General features: G+C 43.1%; 2 protein-coding genes across 2 annotated transcripts; both read right to left on the bottom strand.

The window, feature by feature from the left end:
- Positions 1 to 1,272: 1,272 nt before the first annotated feature.
- LOC311100596 (transmembrane protein 184B-like) lies at positions 1,273 to 13,413 on the bottom strand. The gene is made up of 9 exons (XM_084141517.1): positions 13,122 to 13,413; positions 12,931 to 12,980; positions 9,327 to 9,578; positions 7,067 to 7,232; positions 4,040 to 4,130; positions 3,741 to 3,908; positions 3,357 to 3,526; positions 2,906 to 3,106; positions 1,273 to 2,149 (listed from the first exon to the last, which is right to left on the bottom strand). The coding sequence occupies exons 3-9, from the start codon at positions 9,576 to 9,578 to the stop codon at positions 1,920 to 1,922; spliced, it is 1,278 nt and encodes a 425-aa protein (XP_083997643.1). The 5' UTR covers positions 12,931 to 12,980; positions 13,122 to 13,413; the 3' UTR covers positions 1,273 to 1,919.
- A 931-nt stretch (positions 13,414 to 14,344) lies between these two features.
- On the bottom strand, positions 14,345 to 20,879 carry LOC311100388 (casein kinase I-like; the record flags this gene model as incomplete). Its single annotated transcript, XM_084141280.1, has 10 exons — positions 14,345 to 15,962; positions 16,177 to 16,240; positions 16,449 to 16,588; positions 17,033 to 17,246; positions 17,501 to 17,649; positions 18,715 to 18,885; positions 19,271 to 19,499; positions 19,777 to 19,925; positions 20,217 to 20,327; positions 20,804 to 20,879. 9 exons carry the CDS (start codon positions 20,877 to 20,879, stop codon positions 16,208 to 16,210), a joined length of 1,272 nt encoding a protein of 423 aa, XP_083997406.1. The 3' UTR covers positions 14,345 to 15,962; positions 16,177 to 16,207.
- Positions 20,880 to 21,623: the final 744 nt, after the last annotated feature.

The raw sequence follows: 21,623 nt of genomic DNA, 5'->3' as shown, positions 1-21,623 counted from the left end.
TCAGAGTTTTACATCATTGTCATTATTACATCAACATCACTAAATATTCCTCCAGTATATCATTTCAAACTGTATGTACATCATCCTATGTCTAGCAATAATAGTCTTATACATCTCGATAATAAAATACACCCTAGGCCTAGATAAAGAGAGCGCAGAGAGAGAAGAAAGATATCCGAAAAAGAGGAACTGGAGAATGAAATGGTCTTGTGGTGACTTTCTCTTTGTACCAGAAACTGGAAATGTTTGGGGATGAGGCCAAACCCTCATAATTTATTCAACATGGCAAAGGATTCAACAGAATAACATGCTACATACTGGTTTCAACACTATAAATAAAGCAGACATTCTGACCATTCTTTAATGGGAAATACTGACACACCAAACAGATAATAGCCTCTCTGGACAATGGCTTGCCTATGTGTATAGGGCCTAACTCTCACTCTCACACAGTATAAATTGAGGGAGGGGTCAGCATAGACTGAGGCTGGGACTCCACTCCACTAAGACAAATCATTCCTTTCTCTAGCAGACAGAATGTGTAGGCTACAAGCATAATGTTTGACCATGATCGGTCTGTGTTTGATAGATAATGGTGTGTGTGTGTGTGTGTAGGGGTCTTTGTAAATTGACCAAATATAATATAATAGACTCCCTGCTGCTCTCTGGTGGCAGGACTGACCACGGAGCAGCAGTGACTTTACTGTATAATGGCAGCCTGTCCATATGACTCAATACAATGACCTCAAAGCTAAACTATGTATAACGCAATACCTTTTCTCTGTAAGCACTTAACGTTTACTTCTGTGTAATGGAAACATCTATACGACACTAAAAGTGAGTCTAAAACTGACCCACACTTCATTACAAAGTTGAATCTTTTGTTGTTTTTTTGCATCCAGTTACACTTTTTTGCCTGAGATTGTCTAACTGGAATTGTAAGTATTTAAAAATAGTGTTTACCTATATTCCTGCGGTGTCTAAGTACTTTGATCATTAGAGGCCAGGAGAGGTCTGGTGGCAGAGTGAGCCTCGCTGGATTAGAGCCTGGCCTAATCCTCACCATCCGAATAATGCCCCAATTACGACAGTATAATCCAGACTACCACGCTGCTCGCCTGCCCTCACCCTGCCTGTCTGCCTGCTACACAATAGAGCAAATTTATCTTCATCTGTAATCTGATCAACACTGTCAAACCAACCACTATCCCTGCCCTGCCCTCCCCTCACATCCCCCCATCCATCCCCTGTCCCTTGTGAATCAATGACAACAACAACACCATACTCCAGTCCACAGAGCTGCTTCTGCCCTAAACCACTCCACCACTCCCTCACACCGTCCATTTAAAACCAACTGTATCCATGGTCACCACGGAGATCTGAGAATGGTCTTAAAACTGAAAACCAAAAAATAAATAAAAAATGCCACCCATAGATAGAGTACTCTAATATCAATTTGGTATGGACCATCTTCTTCAGGAGATGTTAGCTAGTAAGCACACCCACTTTTTAACCATACAATCACTTTTATCCAAACCATAAATGTCTCTAATAAGTGTATAATTCTGTCTCAGAAAATACTCAAATTCCTATAAAACCAACCAGAGTTTTTTTCTAGACAATGGTTTCAACCAAAATGTACCTCAGCATGTTCCCACTAAGTGTATGCTCTATCAAGAGTTCCTGTATAGTCCTGAATTTGTGCAAATCGTATGTGTGTAGTAGAGCATATTAAAATAGACCAAGCTAAATCATATGGTCCGGTATTGATGTACCAACCCCTAACAACACACACCATAAATCCCCTGCCAATCCTCCATAAGACATGTACAACATGAGGAAGACCAGAGGGTAGTACCTTACCCCAACAGTCAGTAAAGAGGTGATTGGCTGGGATTGGTGTGTGTTTGTGTGTTAACTTAGAACTCGTCGTCTGAGCTGAGCAGCAGGGTCTTTTCATTGTCGCGGGTGCTGACGGTGCTGTGTGTGTTGGACGCAGGCGGGGCAGAGTGACCCTGTTCCAGGGTGGACTGCTGGGTGTACTGCTGGTAGGCCGGGGAGAAGTTATGGATGGCATCCTGTACCATGTCTCCAGGGTTCATCGTCTCCTTCAGGCTGCTGGAGATGCTCTTCATGGGAGCACAGCGACCTGGGAGAAGGGGGGTGGAAGAAAGGACAATAGATAAAATATCAAAAAGGTAAAGTAAGAGTTTTGTAGTAATTGTGAATAATGTAAAACCTAAACACAGTGGATAATCACTTTTGGAAGCTTGCTACAGTGAACGTAAAAACAGCAACAATAACAACCACTGATTTCACAGAAAGCAACATTTAATTCAAAGTAAGACAAAAGGAACACAATATTGAACATAGGATTGTAAAAAGTAAAAAGAAGCGTAAAGATGGTGAAGAGACAATCAGTGGTAGACCTACCATACTCTCCAAATATAGGAACTGGGCCTTTATAACGCGGCATGGGGAAAGAGAAAGACAAAGGGGCAAGGATATGGAAGGAAGAATAAGCCAGACAAAATGACCCAGAGAATACGAAGTGGAGGGATGACCAATGGACCAAGGAGGGAGTTTATAAAAAGAACGAGGAAAAGGAGGTTTTCCAAAACCAAAGATGAATGGGAGGAGATGATAAAGGGAAATAAAGATTTTAAAAAGTGCCACAATATAGGAAATAAAGGGGTATGGAGAGGATGAGGACAAATTGGGAAATGTATGTTGACAAGGGAAGAGAGAGAAAGTGAGTGTGAGTCAGTAAAAAGAGAAGATGTGACATCATATTATATAGAGAAGATAGGTTCTGCAAAGATACTATACCATGAGTACCATGAGCTGGACCAATGTCAAGTAGGTCACCACAGTATTTAATACAGCTAAAACTCAGTCTCCTTACCCTGAGAGAGAGAGTCCAGCCTCTTGTCCATGTAGACCTTGTATGTGAAGGCATGACGCAGGGCCAGGGAGGCAAAGAACATCTCGATGCAGACAATGAAGTTCTGGTAACCGGCGGCAACTGTTCCCTCTCCCACTGACACCTCGGGTGAGTTGATTTTGGGGATGGCCCCACACTTCTCTAGGATGGCCAGCAACATGCCTGATGGAAAATAAACAGATGAATAAACAGATATGTGGAGAATGACTACAGTCCTATAGTATAATGATATTGACTTGGGCATGTAATATGATATGAATGACCTCACTCATAATCAATTGCCTACAGTGCTTCAATGATCGAAAAATGTATATCTGTATTTAGATGTTTAGTGTGTGTGTGTGTGTGTGTGTGTGTGTGTGTGTGTGTGTGTGTGTGTGTGTGTGTGTGTGTGTGTGTGTATGCGTCTCACCCTGCCAGAAGGAGAGGAAGATGACAGATTTGACCATGAAGAACTTGAGCAGGGGGCTGTAGGGGCTGAGCAGGTCCCGGGTGGAGAAATAGAAGAGGAAGAGGGCGTAGAGAGACAGACTCACAGAGATGTTGTAGACGATGGACACATACAGGTACCCACTCTTCACACTGGGGGGACAGACAGGGACAAGACTGTTGATTAGATTTGAGAGTAAACCAACATTAGGACAAATCTGTACCACTGGATTTACAACCATCTAAACAGCAGGACCGCATAGTTTTGGTAATCAAAGTCTTATAATAAAAAATATATGTATACATACTTATTACATTTTTGTATGAGATATTTAACAATTGCATAACAAGAACCACAGTGTCGTACTTGAAGTCTCCGTCACGGTACTTTCCAAAGGCCTGTAGGATGACTGTGACCACGGCCATGAGGGGTTTGATCACACAGAACTGTAGCGTGGCCTGCTTACAGAACCGCAGGAACCCAATGGAGTAACTCCTCCCCCAGAGACAGCACGTACCGTACATACAACTGGACCTGGGGATGCAGGAAAACGATTGTTAAATACATAATCAGTTAATGAGAGATGTTAAAACACACACACAAGTAGACTAGACACACACACACACAAACAGACCACACACGACAGAGTGGAAGAAAATACTCACTGGATAGGTTTTCCTCTGATCTCAGCCATGATGGCGCTCTCTCCTCCCAGGTACTCATAACACAGGCTCAGGAAGTTATAGATGACAAACGCTGCACAGGAGAGACAAACATTGTCAATAAAGGACAATTTAAGAAGTCAACAATACAGATATTTGAACTCCTCAGACATGTTTTACATCTAATATCGTGTACAGTATATTAACCTCCTAATATGGACATGGAAAAAGATCTAAAACCCAGTACTCTTCAATTACCCCAAGAGACAAGATAAGCCAATGACTGTCATATCAAAGGCAATGGAAAAAAGGCAACAACCACCAGACCACCCAGCCACTCATTGACTTCCTGTGCTGAGTGATGTCACAGCCCCAAGGGAGCCCTCTACTTCCTGCCCACAGTAGATCTGTGTTTCTGAACTGGTTGATTGGACCAGACCACACACTCATAGAAATTACACTGAACAAAATTATAAACGCAACATGCAACAATTTCAACGATTTTACTGAGTTACAGTTCATATAAGGAAATCAGTCAATTAAAATAAATCAATGAGGCCCTAATCTATGGATTTCACATGACTGGGCAGGGGCGCAGCCATGGGTGGGCCTGGGAGGGCATAGGTCCACCCACTGGGGAGCCAGGCCCACCCACTGGGGAGCCAGCCAATCAGAATGAGTTTTCCCCCACAAAAGGTCTTTATTACAGACAGAAATACTCCTCAGTTTCATCAGCTGTCCGGGTGGCTGGTCTCAGACAATCCCGCAGGTGAAGAAGCCAGATATGGAGGTCCTGGGCTGGCGTGGTTACACGAGGTCTGCAGTTGTGAGGGCAGTTGGAATTCTGCCAAATTCTCTAAAAACAACGTTGGAGGCGGCTTATGGTAGAGAAATTAACATTCAATTCTCTGGCAACAGCTCTAGTGGACATTCCAGCAGTCAGCATGCCAATTGCACGCTCCCTCAAAACTTGAGGCATCTGTGGCATTGTGTTGTGTGACAACTGCACATTTTAGTGGCCTTTTATTGTCCCCAGCACAAGGTGCACCTGTGTAATGATCATGCTGTTTAATCAGCTTCTTGATATGTCACACCTGTCAGGTGGATGGATTATCTTGGCAAAGGAAAAATGCTCACTAACAGGGATGTAAACAAATTTGTCCTGAATTTGAGAGAAATAAGCTTTTTGTGTGTTTGGGAAATTTCTGGGATCTTTTATTTCAGCTCATGAAACATGGGACCAACACTTTACATGTTGCGTTTATATTTTTGTTCAGTATAATTAAGATACTAAAGCTTATAGGATCCCTGTGCATACTGCACAGATCCATGGATCTATAAATCATCTGTGGCCTGCCAGCGCTACCAGTAATGGCATTGACCCATCCGTATGATATAACCAGTGACTGAGAAGCATTGTCAGTGCCCTCCCTGGGGAGTGATAAATGTCATGTCTGTAGACCAGTCATACTGGAGCAGGTGGCAGTGACTTTGCAGTACATGTTCCGGATGTGCACATTCTGTTCTACGCAGTTTGTCTCCAGTGTGACTGATGGTCTGTGTCAGCTCAATAAATCAGGGAGGGATTACAGTCTCTCAATACTCCAGGGGCTCTATGAAACTGTATAGTCGCACAGGGTATTCGCACACACTCACACCCACCCACAGACACACCCACTCGCTCTATTCTTAAGGAACAACAATACAAGTAAACACATGAGGACGTGCTCTATTCTCACCTTTGACCGGACCAATGAAAGACAACCTACAGTATGTATCCAATAGCCTGTTTGTGACCTACATGTCTGTCTGTATTGCATCAATGTGACTAGTATGACTGAGAGATGAGGAAAAGCCCAACCCTGAGGCACTCACTGTATATGACTAATAAGCTATACATCACTATTAACCCCTGAAGGGGGAATCTAAAGTTCTCATTCACTGCTCAGCAGTTCTGTGAGAGTGTGTGTTGTGTGTGTATTGAACCAGTAAGCGAGTGTGTGTTGGTGTGTAACATATGGGAGGGTATGGGCCAGAGTGTATGTTGGTGACTTGTACCGTTAAGTGAGGGTGTGTGACTGTGTAGTGAGTGATGGTATTTGCATGAGAATGTGTGTGAGTGTGTGTTACAGTGTACCGCTCTATATTTAGCCTGTACACCCAGGGGAACAGAGCTGCTGTGAGCTCCCATTTGTCATACACACCTCCTTCTCTGCAGCAGCAGCACTGGCATCAGCTATTCTGTCATCTCTCTCTATCACTCTCACTCTCTCGCTCTGTGTCTGTTTCTGCAGCACAGCTCTACTAACACATGCACAGACAGACAGACAGACAGACAGAACCATAGACATTAAGGAACAGAACCGACCTGGGGTGACACCACATCACACACACTCGACCAGACTAGCCCACACAGACTGCCAGACTAAATTCATAGATAACAGATAGCAGAGTACCAGTATCTAGAAGTTAAGGGTATTTTACAAGTACATTAGGCCTATGTAATTTGTGATATTCACCATTGTATACCTAGGAATATTGCATAAGCCATACCAGATAAACAGCTGACTCTGTCTTCTGTTCTCGCTCTGTGTGTGTGTGTGTGTGTGTGTGTGCGTGTGTGTGTGTGTGCGTGTGTGTGCGTGTGTGTGTGTACCAGCAACAGGTTCTTCCTACCCAGAAATCTGGGCAGGCCCCAGAACAACAAGAGGCAGCACAGAGGCAGATCAGCAGTTCGCCATCTGTCCATGGGGCCGCGCCATGACTCCCACACACTGGTAAACAACACTAACACACACACTCCCTCTCACAAACACTGCCCTGTGGCTGTTTATCTAATCCACCTGTGTGGACATTGGAAGCCAAAGACAGCCTGCCCAGTGAGCAAAACTGGTTTAAAATACATATCTTCACTGGGTCAACCAGTTTTGCTCACTGGGTGAGGAAGTATAACAATACAGCTGATCGCCATGGTGAAGCCATTCATTTCTGTTCTACTCTATTTTATTCTACTCATGTGTAGTCTCTTACCCTCATAGCAGTCCCTGACGGTGTCAAAGTAGACGTAGTACTCCTCGTTAGTGAAGAAGAGGAGGCTGAGCCAGGAGTCAAAGGCATAGATGGGCACAATGAAGAGTATCCGCACGATGTGTCTCTGCTCGTTAGGAGAACTGTAGTACCGCAGGTGCATGTAGATCTGAGAGAGAGAGAAAGTAAGATGGATGGAAAGGGTATATATATAGCGAGAGAGGAGAGTGGGGATAAAAAAAAGATATAGAAAGGGATAGAGTTTAATGTTTACATCAATTTCTATTGTCCCATTTTACAAGACATAAAAGCAGCATTACATAGTTTCTCAACCTGTTACTAATTAACATCCTGCCTCTGAGGGAGACAGGAATGGGAGTGAGAGCAGTGGGAATTCACAGAAGAACACCGTGATGTCTACACCATAGAGATCCTATTAAATTACTAGAGGGGCTATGTCATAAACCCTCAACGTTCCAATATGGGGCAAAATGGCAGCCATATTGGTCAGGGAGAAATCTAAAACCAGTCTAATTGGAATGAATGGCAGTAGAGGCATAGGTGATGCATTTACTGCTTTAATTATACAGGAAAATAAAAGTAATGCATCTGAAATTGTGTAATGGAATTATAGTCAACCTAAAATATCGTCATACATTGAGTGAACAAAATATTAAGAACACCTGCTCTTTACAATGACACAGACTGACCAGGTGAAAGCTATGATCCCTTATTAATGTAACTTGTTAAATCCACTTCAATCAATGTAGATGAAGGGGAGGAGACAGGTTAAAGAAGGAGTTTTAAGCTTTGAGACATGGATTGTGTATGTGTGCCAATCAGAGGGTGAATGGGCAAGACAAAGGATTTAAGTGCCTTTGAACGGGTTATGGTAGTAGATACCAGGCGCACCAGTTTGAGTGTGTCAAGAACTGCAACGCTGCTGGGTTTTTCACGCTCAACAGTTTCCCGTGTGTATCAAGAATGGTTCACCACCCAAAGGACATCCAGCCAACTTGATACACCTGTGGGAAGCATTGGAGTCAACATGGGCCAGCATCCCTGTGGAACGCTTTCGACACCTTGTAGAGTCCATGCCCCGACAAATTGAGGCTGTTCTGAGGGCAAAAGGGGGTGCAACTCAATATTAGGAATGTTTTGTACACTAAGTGTATAATTATAAATACAGTTTATAAGGGTTTTATACACATTGTCTGTATAAATAGCCTCTAAAATATATGTAAACAGACCATAAATGTCTCAAATTTTATTTTCTTGGAAAGCTGTGAGTGCTATTATATGATACAATATCAATACTTGTTTCACTTACAAGTCCTATCATCAACTGATTTGAGCCAGTGTATGGCTGTGGACTGACAGGATTGTCTGAATGGAATGTTGGTATATTGGCAGTTAATTTGAAAAATTAATGGAATCATTCCTCTAAAACTGGCTGGCTAGCTAGCTAACAGACATATAGTGCAGATAAATTCTTCACATTCATTGTTTTACACAATATCTTATCACAGCATTGGCAAACCATGGTTCACCCTGACCAACATGGCTGACCTTTGGACCATTATAAAAAGGTTCATGTTCATTCTAGTATTCTAATTCCTAATTATATGTTCTACACACTCTCCTTGGCATCTTTTCAGTTTTGCCCCCTTTTGTCTACCCAAATAAAGAAGCCACCAGACACTCTCATTCTCGTTTCAGACAGTAGGACAGAGATTACCTTTCATAAGGTGGGTGTGTGCAGTACGTGTTGAGTTGTTCAGTTAAACAAATAGGGATTGTGTGTTGTTGCTAGGCAATCTGTGCTCTCTGACTGAGCACTGAGCAGATGCATCTATTCCTCTGTAGCTCAGCTGGTAGAGCACGGCGCTTGTAACGCTAAGGTAGTGGGTTCGATCCCCGGGACCACCCATACACAAAAAATGTATGCACGCATGACTGTAAGTCGCTTTGGATAAAAGCGTCTGCTAAATGGCATATTATATATATATTATATTATTATTATATTATTATATATTATATATTATATATTCCTCCAGCATCACCCCAGGTGGAACCTCTAGTTAAATAACCTCCCCACACTGTAGGGCCTACAGGGAAAGACAACACCTAGACCCCCGAGCCTGGGCACACCAAATGTCAACAGAAACTCCAAAATGTGTTCAGTTTTAGTGGATTGAGTGTGTTTTGAGACATGGGGAAGTGTGTGTGTGTGTGTCTGTGTGTGTAATGTGTATTATATTACCTGGTGGCAGGTGAAGAGCAGGGCGGTCCAGACGAAGAAGCCCGACAAGGCCTGGGCAGCGGGGGTCATCAGGAAGGTGGGCTGGTCCAGGGTCAGCAGGGGGGCCTCTGGGAACCAGGAGATGTTGGGGCCCGGGGGGTCCATAGTGGGAGGGGGGCCAGGGGCCACAACCAGGGGGTAGTCCTCTCCAACAACGACACCTAATCCTAGCCGTTCAGACAGGGGCACGTCACGCCTCCACAGATGACTCATCTGGAGACAACGGAACAGAGAGAAAAAATGTCCTTTATGTCTTTATGTCCACATTAATGATACCGTGCATAAACAGTGCAGACATTCAGTCTGATACTTTCCAGTAATACATGTGAAAGCAGAGCATTATTGGAGATACTGTAACCATCAATCATCAACCACAGTTATTGATAATGTAATTTACGTTGATGAGAGCATCTGATAAAGGAAGAGCAGAGACAATGAGTCAGGTGTGTCGTACTGTTCACTAAATGGAGTCTGAGGGAATCAATAGATTCCAGAGTGGAGGGCAGGGGGGGGAGAGAGAGAGAACTGTATAATCTCTGATAGTCAAACCAGTGTTTCCCCCTCCTAGGCTACTAACTGTATAAACAGCAGTGGCGTGTATTCATGGATGCCAAGGAAAGCCAGGCTTCCCCAAAAAATTGACCCCCCAAAAAAGAACAAATATTATTTAGTCTCACTGTTTCATATTTTTCCTTCAATTCGCAAGAGGCTGAATGTTTCTCACAGGAGAAAGCATCCGAGCGAGCGAAACAGCTCCCCTCTGTCTCTCTACATGTAGGCATCTATCTGATGCTGTCTGGTCCAAACGAGTATGACAATGTTGCCACCCATAGCATTGAAGGCAAGGGAAGCCAGCGAGCATCTGACCTCCCTTGACAAAAAAAGCATACAAAATTAGCCAAACTGAGCGAGCTCAACTGTGAATGTTCCTGGCGCACCAAAAAAAGTGTCATGGGAAGCCAGCTTGGATTTGCCGTCACTCCTATCAAATCCCATTGGGAGCATAGTGTCATTGACAGAAAAACTTGATTGTTGCATCTCGTTGTGTTGTTGTCCTCCGGTGGCTAGCTAGCTAAAATTGCCCTTTCCTAAATTAGCCATGGATGGAGATAGGGATTTGGACTTGTGGTTTTACTTAATTCTCCATACTGGCCAATGATTATAATGGCGATTCTGATTCAACCATTAATTCATATATTGTTGTGGCCCTGGCCTGAGAGGATGGAACTTCAATATGTAGCTAGATGTAGAAGGCTAATGTTAACTAGCTACCGTTGCCCATGAATGCAAGTTAGGCTAGCGAGCAAGCATTTTAGCCAGGTAGCCTAGAACAACAAAAAATTAAAGCGTGTACTGTATGACAGAGTGATGGACCATTTTGTCAACATGAAAGAGAGGAGGATGGCATTGGCGTTTCTCTTCAAGTAGGGTGAGTCAACATGTTTTTCTACTTGCATGAACGCGCACGCACACAGAAATTAGAACCATGGACAGCCACATCATATTTAGCTTACGTTGATTGGACTAAATTGTTTTTGGTATCTTTTAGTTGTCACTGTATTAGATTAAGCAGAGGTGATTTGATGAAGTTGAAATGTTGAAGTTGAAATGACAGCTCCTGTTTTCTTTGTGACTTGCGGTAACTCTATGTGGTTCTAAATCAATAGTTGTTTAGTGGTCCGAAAATGTCGGAAACATGAACTTGCTGTAGGTCATGTAACTGTCTGTTACTGTACACGCAATATGCTTTGTGGACTTCACTGAACAGAGGTTGCTATCCGGTTTTGTGATAAAACAAAAGGTGTGGTTGAATTTATTCTGCCACTGTGTCTTCTTATTGTCTCTGCCTTTAGGCCTATATATTACGGGGGGGGGGGGGCTTGGCTTCCCCAGTGATTTTATCCACGCACAGCTACTGATAGACAAAGCATTCCCTCCTGCTTAAAATAATTGGGGTTCTAGTGACAGTTTCGATAAACAGGCTGATCTGAAAGCATGCATTTTATGGGCAATTCCACGATAAAAGAGTGATGCTGAGACTGATTGTTTTTGTAAGTAAATGATTGCAAAGATAAACAAACCATACAACTCTATGCACAAGGACTACTTTGAATCATTTCCACAGATTTTTTTTACAAAACCACATTTACTTGAAGAACAGTACAGATGCAAAGTTTGGTAACAGAATGATGGCACAAACAGCACAAACCGTCATTCTGTTCTTTAAGTAACTGTGTTTTTGTAAAAAATTCCATGAACATTTTTTTAAGTAGTTATTGTGCATAGAGTTGTATGGTTTGTTTAACTACAGTATTTTCATACGGAAGAGGGACCAAACACAAGGAAAATCCAAAAATGGCATTTGTAAACGTTGCCATTTAGTCATCATGAATCCCTACTTCAAACATAATTTAGTATCAGCTATCCTGCTGGCATGTTTGTATTGTCAGGATCTGCCACGCGATAACAACCTTAATGTCAGTTGGTGCTATCATTGATATTATCATAGAAAAAATAAGAAATACTGTCCACTTCAAAGGCCACACACAATAACACACACAGTGAGACTAAAAATAGCCCGCTGTGACTCATAATGCCTTTCTCAAGCAAAATCAGAGACAGCAACAGTGGACAGCATATAAAGGATGTGTCTAAACTGACCTATCATATCATGGCTTGGCTGCCAAACCGCATAGCAAGTCACATTAACAGCAGCATGACAGACTGAGGCAGTATTCTGTTGTTTCCACACACACAGGCATGCAAACACAGGTGTAATCCTGGGTCTCACAAGTACTACACTAATGAAATTAAATGAATCCAATTACATTGATTATGTGACTTGTGTCTCTGACTGTGTGGGCGTTGGAGCTTGAGTCACATGAATGTCTATGAGTGTGCGTGTTTCTCTCTGTGTGTGTGTATGTGTGTGTGATGGGGGTAATTTGTATTGATTTGCAGAGACTCAGCAAATCAACATGCAGAATAGGGCTGGGTTGAATGCATCAGCGGCAGACAGGAGGACAGACAGGGGGAGAGAGACACAGGAATGGAAAGTGAAGGTCTGCCGAGGCCAAGGGTCATGTGTCTCATTTGAAAGGCAAAAGGGCAGTCAGTGACACAACACACACAATGAAATGATGTGGCTGCCCGACAGACTGACAGGTGGAGGGACATATAAAGAAACAAATGGAATAATGTATGTGTGTGTGTGTTGGGGTTTGTGAGGGAGGTAATAATAATAAAAAACCATCAAAACAGGTTAAATGCATGAGTTTCTGTACAAATATCCATAACAAATGCCACATTAACTTAAATTACTAGTCAGGTAAATTATGAAATATGAGATTAGGAAGATCAAGTGATTAGAAAATAGAAATCTCAATAAATTAAATGTCCAATCAGCAAGCAGCAGCAGCCATTCAAGCAATTTTGGCAAAACAACTGGCAGAGAAACATTGTTTGCAATAGAGAAACATAGTAGCCACTAATGTAAGCACAACTCGACACTGAATGAATGAAGGTGGTAAACAGGCGCATTCTGTATATAGACCTTCACTCTCACCCTTTGCAGTTGATTGTCGAAATGTAAACTTGAATCAAGATGACGTCTGTCTGACGAATGGAAGAAAATGTTTACTAAACATACGTTTATGCAAATTTATTTTAAAGACGACAACTAGAAACGATTGTTATTTTAGACATAACTTTAATCTGATTTATTTGCATTCAAACGGGCAAGTAAAATCATTTTACCTTTAATCAATTGATGGTTTCAGAGCAAACTTTAGTCGGCGGGTGCAGTTTTAGAGCAAGAAACAAGATAGAAATGGGATTTAATTCCACAAAACTGCGATCGTTATTTCGATATCCATGTTTATTTTCCAGTCCTGCTCGATTGGAAATGTGTCAATTCTAACCAAGAGTTAAATCCTTTTTTTTTTTATCTCCGTTTTTAAGGTTTTAATCTCATTTTAGTATGCCTTGGTCCTTTCTTCATTCCGTTATGAACAACACAGGTAAAATGTCAGTTTTGTCCTTCTCTATAAACTCCGTCATTCCTTTCTCCCCTTTTCCTACCTCTGCGTTTGTCACACAGACCCAATCCTCTAGGATTAGCTACAGTAGACCAACTCCGTTCGGTACTCTCCGTAGGTTCTCTCGAATGATATGTAGCCTGCTGTTTGCACCAATCACAGCCAATGAACACCAAGCACCAGGAAGTGGATGGGTTGTGACAGAGATGTGTATATAATGACGAGATGCTCATGTCTCCACCCTAACAATGGGAGTCGTTATCCAAAAGGCGGGAAGGCAGGTGACAAGTTTTGCTCCAGAATAAACCCATGGAAAAGCTTTGGGTTTACTTTGGACAGATTTTGGTGAGTGATACCTCTCGCTTCGCTTCTTCCTCTCTGGTTGTGATTTGTGGCAATGCGCATGCGCATGTCTAATTTGAGTCGAATCGCATTTACGGGCTGATCCTAGGTCAGTTTAGTTTTACATTATTTTCCATCCTAACAGTGAAGGTAAGAATTGAAAGATGTATCTAAGAACTATCAAAATGACTTCTAAAATAAATTATCCACACACACAAACACACAACAGACAATATTATAAGTTGTGCATATCTTTATTGACTCATAAAATATAGCCCCCCCATCCCCTGAATCAAAACGGTATGAATTGTAGTTTAGGCCTGTTCCGTAAACTGTATCCACATGTGTTGTTTCTTGTTGTATTATTGCACGTGATTTACATCGTTGTATGTACCTATGTATTTATGCACTATATGTGGTGATGCTGTGCTGTTGAGTTTGAGATGCAACAAGACAACTTTACAGTAAGGGACACAATAACATGATTATTATTATTAATGATGATGATGATGATGATTATAATTATTATAATTATTATTATACACAATATTGTTGTAATAAAATCTAAGCATGGTAAAGAAATGTACAAGATATCAGTGCACCCACACAACCATATATTCCATCTTTATTATGATCTGCCCTGCCCATGCAGATGCAGGTCTACCTTACATTGACTCCCTCTGCACCCAACCAAGCCCTCCTGCAGGTCAATACATCTCTGTTACTACATTGAGATCTTCAAACCACCTAGCACATTTTCGCTTTACACAAAAACATATTTACAGAGATAATAAATAAATAAATAAAAGTTATTGAGGATATAACTTTTAAATCCAACCTCTTCATTTCTCCCATGCTCCTCCTCACAACTCCAGGATAATACGGCTTGTTTACTTATTAACATAATAACCAAGAGCACAGGTATTGTTCAACAGTATTCTCGCTTTTGCGAAGCCTGGCATGAGAGGTTAGTGTCTTGTCTTGACTTACCAGTTGACTAAAACACCAGAACAAAAATGACCAATTGAGTAAATAACTAATTTCCTCCACTTTATGATAAGAAGTAATGGTCCTTTATTATATGGTCCACCGTCAATTGTTGTGGCATTATTAGCTCTCTGTTGTTGACAAATGTAATACAATACTGTGTTCACACACACTGCAGAGTGGAGTGGAACCTCAATGGAAATGTGTCAATAATCTTAACAGGAAGTGTTGTAGAACCAAAATGTCCTAATTTAACGCTAGGTTAAAATCTACTCATAATTATTCTTATCCAGGAATTCCTAAACAGCAAGGACGTAAAGAGAAAATGGGTGACAGTCCATCTCTCTAAGTCTCCTACCATCCCCTTCCTCCTTTGACTCTTGGTCAGTCCTTGGCTTGCTAAAGCCAAAAGTACAAAGAACAAACAGTAAGACAATAAGACATTGACATACACTGACTATATGCAACCCCACTTCTCTAAGCAATTCTGATGCAAATACTTCATTCACTTTAATCTTTTCCCATTCCTGAACAACGTTTTACCACATCTCTTCCTATCTCTCTTTCTTCCAATTCCCCCAGATTCCTATCGACTGAGATCGTCTTGCCTACTAGTGAATAAATCATTTTTACTTGACCCCAGGAAACCTCAGATTTTGTTGTTGTTGTTGATTATAAACATACACCATTAGCAGTAAATGTAGCTGTCATAAATTGGACATTCAATGTGAGACAAACGGTTTCGACTGTGTGTGTTTTTTAACCTACACATGAGCCCATACAACCACCTCAGCGATGAAAACAGCTGGAACAATCAGAGTTTGTCCATTTTGCACTGACGTGCATGTTTTTTTGCGCATTGAGCTTCTGAGAGACATGTATGGTCCCACTGATCATATAGCCGGCGTAATGAGAGTGAACCAGGACAGTAGTACAGAAGTCTCATTCACCAGCCGAGGCAAAGGTCTTACAAGCCTGGGAAGCAAGGCTAGACCATGAAAGTGTCTTTCAGTCGTCAATCTTTCATCTTTATCACAATTTCTTCCAGTAAACTACAGTCATAGTGGACAGGCGTTCACTTCTCACACTTTCTTTCAATCCTTCGTTCCTCTTCTTTTCCTCCCTTTTTTCTTCCATATTTCATCCCTCTTCAGTGTTGTTGACCCACTCGTTTCTTTTTTATCCAACAATTTCAAAAGTACTTGAGTAGGTATTTGATACAATGCCATGGCTGCAAAAAATATTCATATATTTACTGTTTTTACTTAACTTTTTACACACATTTGCAAAAAATGTCATTCAATAAAACATAAGCATACTTAGGGCCAAATCCGACCTTGAGATCTGTGCATTCAACTCACTAACATGAGTAAATCATGCATTGATGTTACAGGTTAGGGTTGGTCCATAGTTCACATAGTGTTGTCCCTCTGACGTGTCCTTACCTGCCAGTGTCCAGAGGGCCAGAGGAGCAGCTCACTTCCCCAGGTGTTCAAATGGCACACTGACCTGGTGAAGAGGAGAGGGGGTTAACAGACAGCATTGGGTTAGTATAAGGTGCTGTGCATTCAACAGACATACTATACATTCTCATACACAGGCAGACAAACTTCAATCCCTTTCAGCAGGGGAAGAGTGGGGAGCAGTGGGGTTCACGATAGCAGAGAGAGAGAGAGAGAGCAAAATAGAGAGAGAGATACAATGGTAGGTGAATTACCTGTGATGTGGCGATGCGTGATTGGCCCATCTGTGCAGTGAGGTCAGAGGAGGAGATGTTGGCGGGGGCGCCACGGTGGAGCCTCATGGCCACCTTTCTCTCTCGCTCCGCACGGGACACAGCCTGTGGGGACCGGTTCCCTACACACACACACACACATTATTGGTCAAATGGAATTTAGTGCTGGGCTAGAACAAATGCCTGCACACCTTGGACTTTCCTCAAAGTTTCCTCAGCCAAGTCCAAACACAATAGATTATTTAAGAGACTAACAGGGAGCAAGAGGGCTACAAACTGGAGTCATGAATTGAGCATGTGGTTTAGTTTACACACCCTCCCTCGTGTTTATACAGTCATTTCCTGTCATTTCCTGTCGACCTAATGAAGTAAGTAAAAACCTTGCACACTAGTAGTACTCCTAAGTAGTTGGTGCATAGATCTGAAATAGTCAGTAGTAGAAAAAGAGAAGGTCCGGACTCTTAGATTTGTTTTAGTCCAAATGGAATAAACATTTTGTTTGATATTTCACTTTCATTCTAAGAATGCAGACCTTATTTTCTATTACCGTCTGCCTCATGACTCACCTGACTGTGGGACTCCTCTGGAAGCAGGGTTAGAGGCTGCTGCATTGGGGCCATTTCTGATCCTGTCTACACCACCAAGGGGGTTGCCGCCCAGGGGTAGGGCACGGGGTGCCCTAGGTCCCCCTCCGATCCTCTCATCCCCCTCCTTTCCCTCTCTCCTCTCCCTTTCCCTCTCCCTCTCCCTCTCCCCATCCTCAGCTGTCCTACTGGCCCCCTGAAGCAGAAAGATGAATGTGCAGGTTAGGAAGGTGACAGGGATTCAAAATGAACTCATAGGGAACCATGTTTATATAATCAACTATGTAAACGTCATATATTATACACTTATAATACACATGTAATCCACTAATGTGTAATTGCATTTAAAATGAGTGAAAATGTAATGATAAATAAGGACAACAAATAGCTAAATTGTTAATACATTATTTATAGTGTAATAATAATGGTTAATAGGGATGCAGTACTCACAAACTTGAGCATGTTCCAGTCAAAGACGTAGTCGTAGGAGAAGCCCTGTCTGTGGAACAGGTTTCTGAACAGCTGTCTCAGGTACGAGTAGTCCGGCTTGTCATCGAACCGCAGAGAGCGACAGAAGTTCAAGTAGGTGGAGAACTCAGCTGTGGATAGAGTGGGTGACAGAGAGACTCAGCTGTGGATAGAGTGGGTGACAGAGAGACTCAGCTGTGGATAGAGTGGGTGACAGAGAGACTCAGCTGTGGATATAGTGGGTGACAGAGAGACTCAGCTGTGGATAGAGTGGGTGACAGAGAGACTCAGCTGTGGATAGAGTGGGTGACAGAGAGATTCAGCTGTGGATAGAGTGGGTGACAGAGAGACTCAGCTGTGGATAGAGTGGGTGACAGAGAGACTCAGCTGTGGATAGAGTGGGCGACAGAGTGACTCAGCTGTGGATAGAGTGGGCGACAGAGAGACTCAGCTGTGGATAGAGTGGGCGACAGAGAGACTCAGCTGTGGATAGAGTGGGCGACAGAGAGACTCAGCTGTGGATAGAGTGGGCGACAGAGAGACTCAGCTGTGGATATAGTGGGTGACAGAGAGACTCAGCTGTGGATAGAGTGGGTGACAGAGAGACTCAGCTGTGGATAGAGTGGGTGACAGAGAGACTCAGCTGTGGATAGAGTGGGTGACAGAGAGACTCAGCTGTGGATAGAGTGGGTGACAGAGAGACTCAGCTGTGGATAGAGTGGGTGACAGAGAGACTCAGCTGTGGATAGAGTGGGTGACAGAGAGACTCAGCTGTGGATAGAGTGGGTGACAGAGAGACTCAGCTGTGGATAGAGTGGGTGACAGAGAGACTCAGCTGTGGATAGAGTGGGTGACAGAGAGACTCAGCTGTGGATAGAGTGGGCGACAGAGAGACTCAGCTGTGGATAGAGTGGGCGACAGAGAGACTCAGCTGTGGATAGAGTGGGCGACAGAGAGACTCAGCTGTGGATAGAGTGGGTGACAGAGAGACTCAGCTGTGGATAGAGTGGGCGACAGAGAGACTCAGCTGTGGATAGAGTGGGTGACAGAGGGTCGCCAAAGGGTCACCAAAGACTTGGGTCAAATACACATTAATTTAGCTTGGTGTTGAAAGACTACTTGAAGTGAGTTTCTAACAAAGCTAACTCATAGTTAGTGTTGTAAACCCAGGATAAAGAAACCCTATAACTACTTACAGGGGTATCCCTTGCAGAGCACCTCGATAGGGGTGGACATCTTCTTCTCGCTGATGCGTTCATACTTCTGCCTCTTGGTGGCGGCCTTGAGGCCCTGCCAGGGCAGAGAGCCCAGGTTGAAGTACATCAGGACATAACCCAGAGACTCCAGGTCATCACGACGAGACTGCTCTGTAGAGAGAGATAGGCGGAGAAGAGTGGGGGGTTGTGGAGGAAGAGAGGAGACATGGAAAGAGGAGACACACTATACTGATCTTATTTAGACACATAAAACAAAACAAAAACATGTGTATACCTTTAGAGGAGAAAGAGGAGAGAACAGGAGCATAGAGTAAAGGAAAGGAAAGAAGAGGGGAGTGAGGGAGGAAGGAGGAAGAGAGAGCACGGAGAAGGGTCAATACTTGTGTGAGTCCTACTGCAGTAGTTCAGAGAATCCACCCCTGGTCAATACCGACACAATCACGTAAAATCTATCGACTCTCACTACACACACACAGCAGACGAAGGGTCAAACATACGTGCACATACACTGTTAATATTACAATTAGTACTGTACCTATCCCCAGGTGTGTGTTGATGGATGCATAGCGCGCAGTGCCAGTCAGGTTCTTGTTCTCGCGGTAGGGGATGTGCTGGTGTGTGCGGGCGTCGCGGTACTTCTTGGCCAGGCCAAAGTCGATGATGTACACCAGATTGCCCTTCTTGCCCAGGCCCATCAGGAAGTTGTCAGGCTTCACATCTCTGTGGATGAAGTTCTTAGAGTGGATGTACTCAATACGGCTGATCTGGAGAGGAGAAAGGGTGTGGAGAAAGAGGGCGAAAGGAGAGAGGGAATGGTTGACTATCATTATCAGTTCCAGTTCTTGGTTAAAGCCAATAACGTTATATATAATCAAGGGGTATCCTTTGAAAATGCCATCACAATAAAGCATATAGAGAAACATATAAACCATATGATATGATAAAAAGGTGAACAGAGGTTGTGGAGGAGGAGGAGGAGGAGGAGGAGGAGGAGGAGGAGGAGGAGGAGGAGGAGGAGGAGGAGGAGGAGGCGTGCTGTACCATCTGATCAGCCAGCAGCAGGACAGTCTTGAGGCTGAACTTGCGGGAGCAGAAGTTGAACAGGTCCTCCAGACTGGGACCTAGCAGCTCCATCACCATCACGTTGTAGTCTCCCTCTGCTCCACACCACTTTATGGTAGGGATGCCCACTGTAGGGAAAGGAAGGGAGAGAGTGATTTATAAGCTAGTGTCACTTACTGGGGTTCGAATCCAGGTGAGTAAGCCTTCTAAGCTAAAACCTAGGCATTAGCTTGGAAAAACCACGCAAATCTTCAGGTTTCAGGTTTCCCCAACATAGTCGCCCACCACCCCCACCCCTGACCACACCCTCTTGTCCTACTCATTTACATTTACATTTACATTTTAGTCATTTAGCAGACGCTCTTATCCAGAGCGACTTACAGTTAGTGAGTGCATACATTTTCATACTATTCTCTCACCTCCTCCCTGCATCATCTTGTAGAACTTGCTCTCGATGTGGAGTTGTGGGTGTTTGGTCTTCACACATTCCAGCTTAATGGCCACCTCCTCACCCGTGGCGATGTTAACGCCTGACAGAGACACAGGAAGGGACAAATACCATGACCACCTTTTTGATTATGTGATCACCAGGGTCTACTCTGACACAGTCTTTTCTTTTTATGCCCAGCTTTGATGTGTTCAATGATTAAATGTGTTCGGACAGAATTTAAAGAGATACTTCGGGATTTTGGCAATGAAGTATGAAGGAAGTTAGAGGTAGTTTCGCGAGCTAATGCTAACTAGCGTTAGCGCAGTGACTGGAAGTCTATGATATCTACTAGCATGCTAACACTAGTTTGCAACTTCCTTCAAACTGCAAGCAGAGACATAAAAATGGTATCCACAAGTTCATCTGACTGTGAAGAAGTAGATAAAGGGCTTCACTGCCAAAATCCTGAAGTATTCCTTTAAAGGTAGTATGGAAGGCAGTCTACTCTGGAGTATGTTTATTTCGAGGTTTGTGAGAATAAGTAGAGTTAGAGCTGCATTAAAACAAAGGTCTTACCCAGGTAAATGTCTCCAAAAGAGCCGCTCCCTATCTTCCTCCCGAGGCGGTACTTGTTCCCCACTCTCAGCTCCATGGTTCCTGCTGGTCTTCACAACTCACTGAGGGAGCAAACACACATTTATATTTGAGTGATTTAGCAGACACTCTTATCCAGAGTGACTTACAGGTGCAATTAGGGTTAAGTGCCTTGCTCAAGGGCACATCGACAGATTTATCACCTAGTCGGCTCAGGGATTCAAACCAGTGACCTTTTGGTTACTGCCCAACACTCTTAACTGCTCGGCTACCTGCCGCCCTTTGTCATCAATCAAACTGTTGATCGATATAGCTGAAGGACGTTGTGACGCAGCCCAGTTCCACCTCAATCTCAAGGGGCTCCAACTCAAATAAGATGTTGCAAAAGGGAGAATTGGTTACAAAATAAGAGATGGGACAAGAGAAAGCACAAAATGAAGACCAAGTCAGGGATGGAGAAAGGAGAAAACATTATTTAAGCCCAAATAATTGGAATGGGAGTGGAAAAAGTGTGGTTAAAATGTTGTTTTTTAACTTCTTATAAGAATGGATTTGAAGGAGCTGTGTACCATGCATCTGGGAGAGGGCACGTGCAGGGGAGAACTAAGTGTGAATCTGACTTAATAAATTCAGCACATTGAACCAGCTGGCATCTCACACACTCCATCTCACTTCAAAGGAAATCAGCACATACACAAATAATTAGCATAACCTCATCATTTCAGAGTCTCCAATGAAATTAAGTGAAACACATTTTCTTCCAGCTAGCCATGTGCATGCTTTTCCCATCACAATACAGGAA

The sequence above is a fragment of the Coregonus lavaretus genome (assembly GCF_964263955.1).
Source record: "Coregonus lavaretus genome assembly, chromosome: 25".
Taxonomy (NCBI): domain Eukaryota; kingdom Metazoa; phylum Chordata; class Actinopteri; order Salmoniformes; family Salmonidae; genus Coregonus; species Coregonus lavaretus.
Note: the sequence above shows the minus strand (reverse complement) of the source record. Positions and strands in the feature narration are given on the sequence as shown.

What these genes read in the sequence shown, in the direction of transcription:
- LOC311100596 (XM_084141517.1), bottom strand. Translation starts at nt 9,578, where the DNA reads ATGAGTCATCTGTGGAGGCGTGACGTGCCCCTGTCTGAACGGCTAGGA. An exon ending in CGTCAGGGACTGCTATGAGG is followed by an intron (nt 4,131 to 7,066) that starts GTAAGAGACTAC and finishes TCTCCTGTGCAG; the next exon opens with CGTTTGTCATCTATAACTTC. An exon ending in TACCGTGACGGAGACTTCAA is followed by an intron (nt 3,527 to 3,740) that starts GTACGACACTGT and finishes CTGTCCCCCCAG; the next exon opens with TGTGAAGAGTGGGTACCTGT.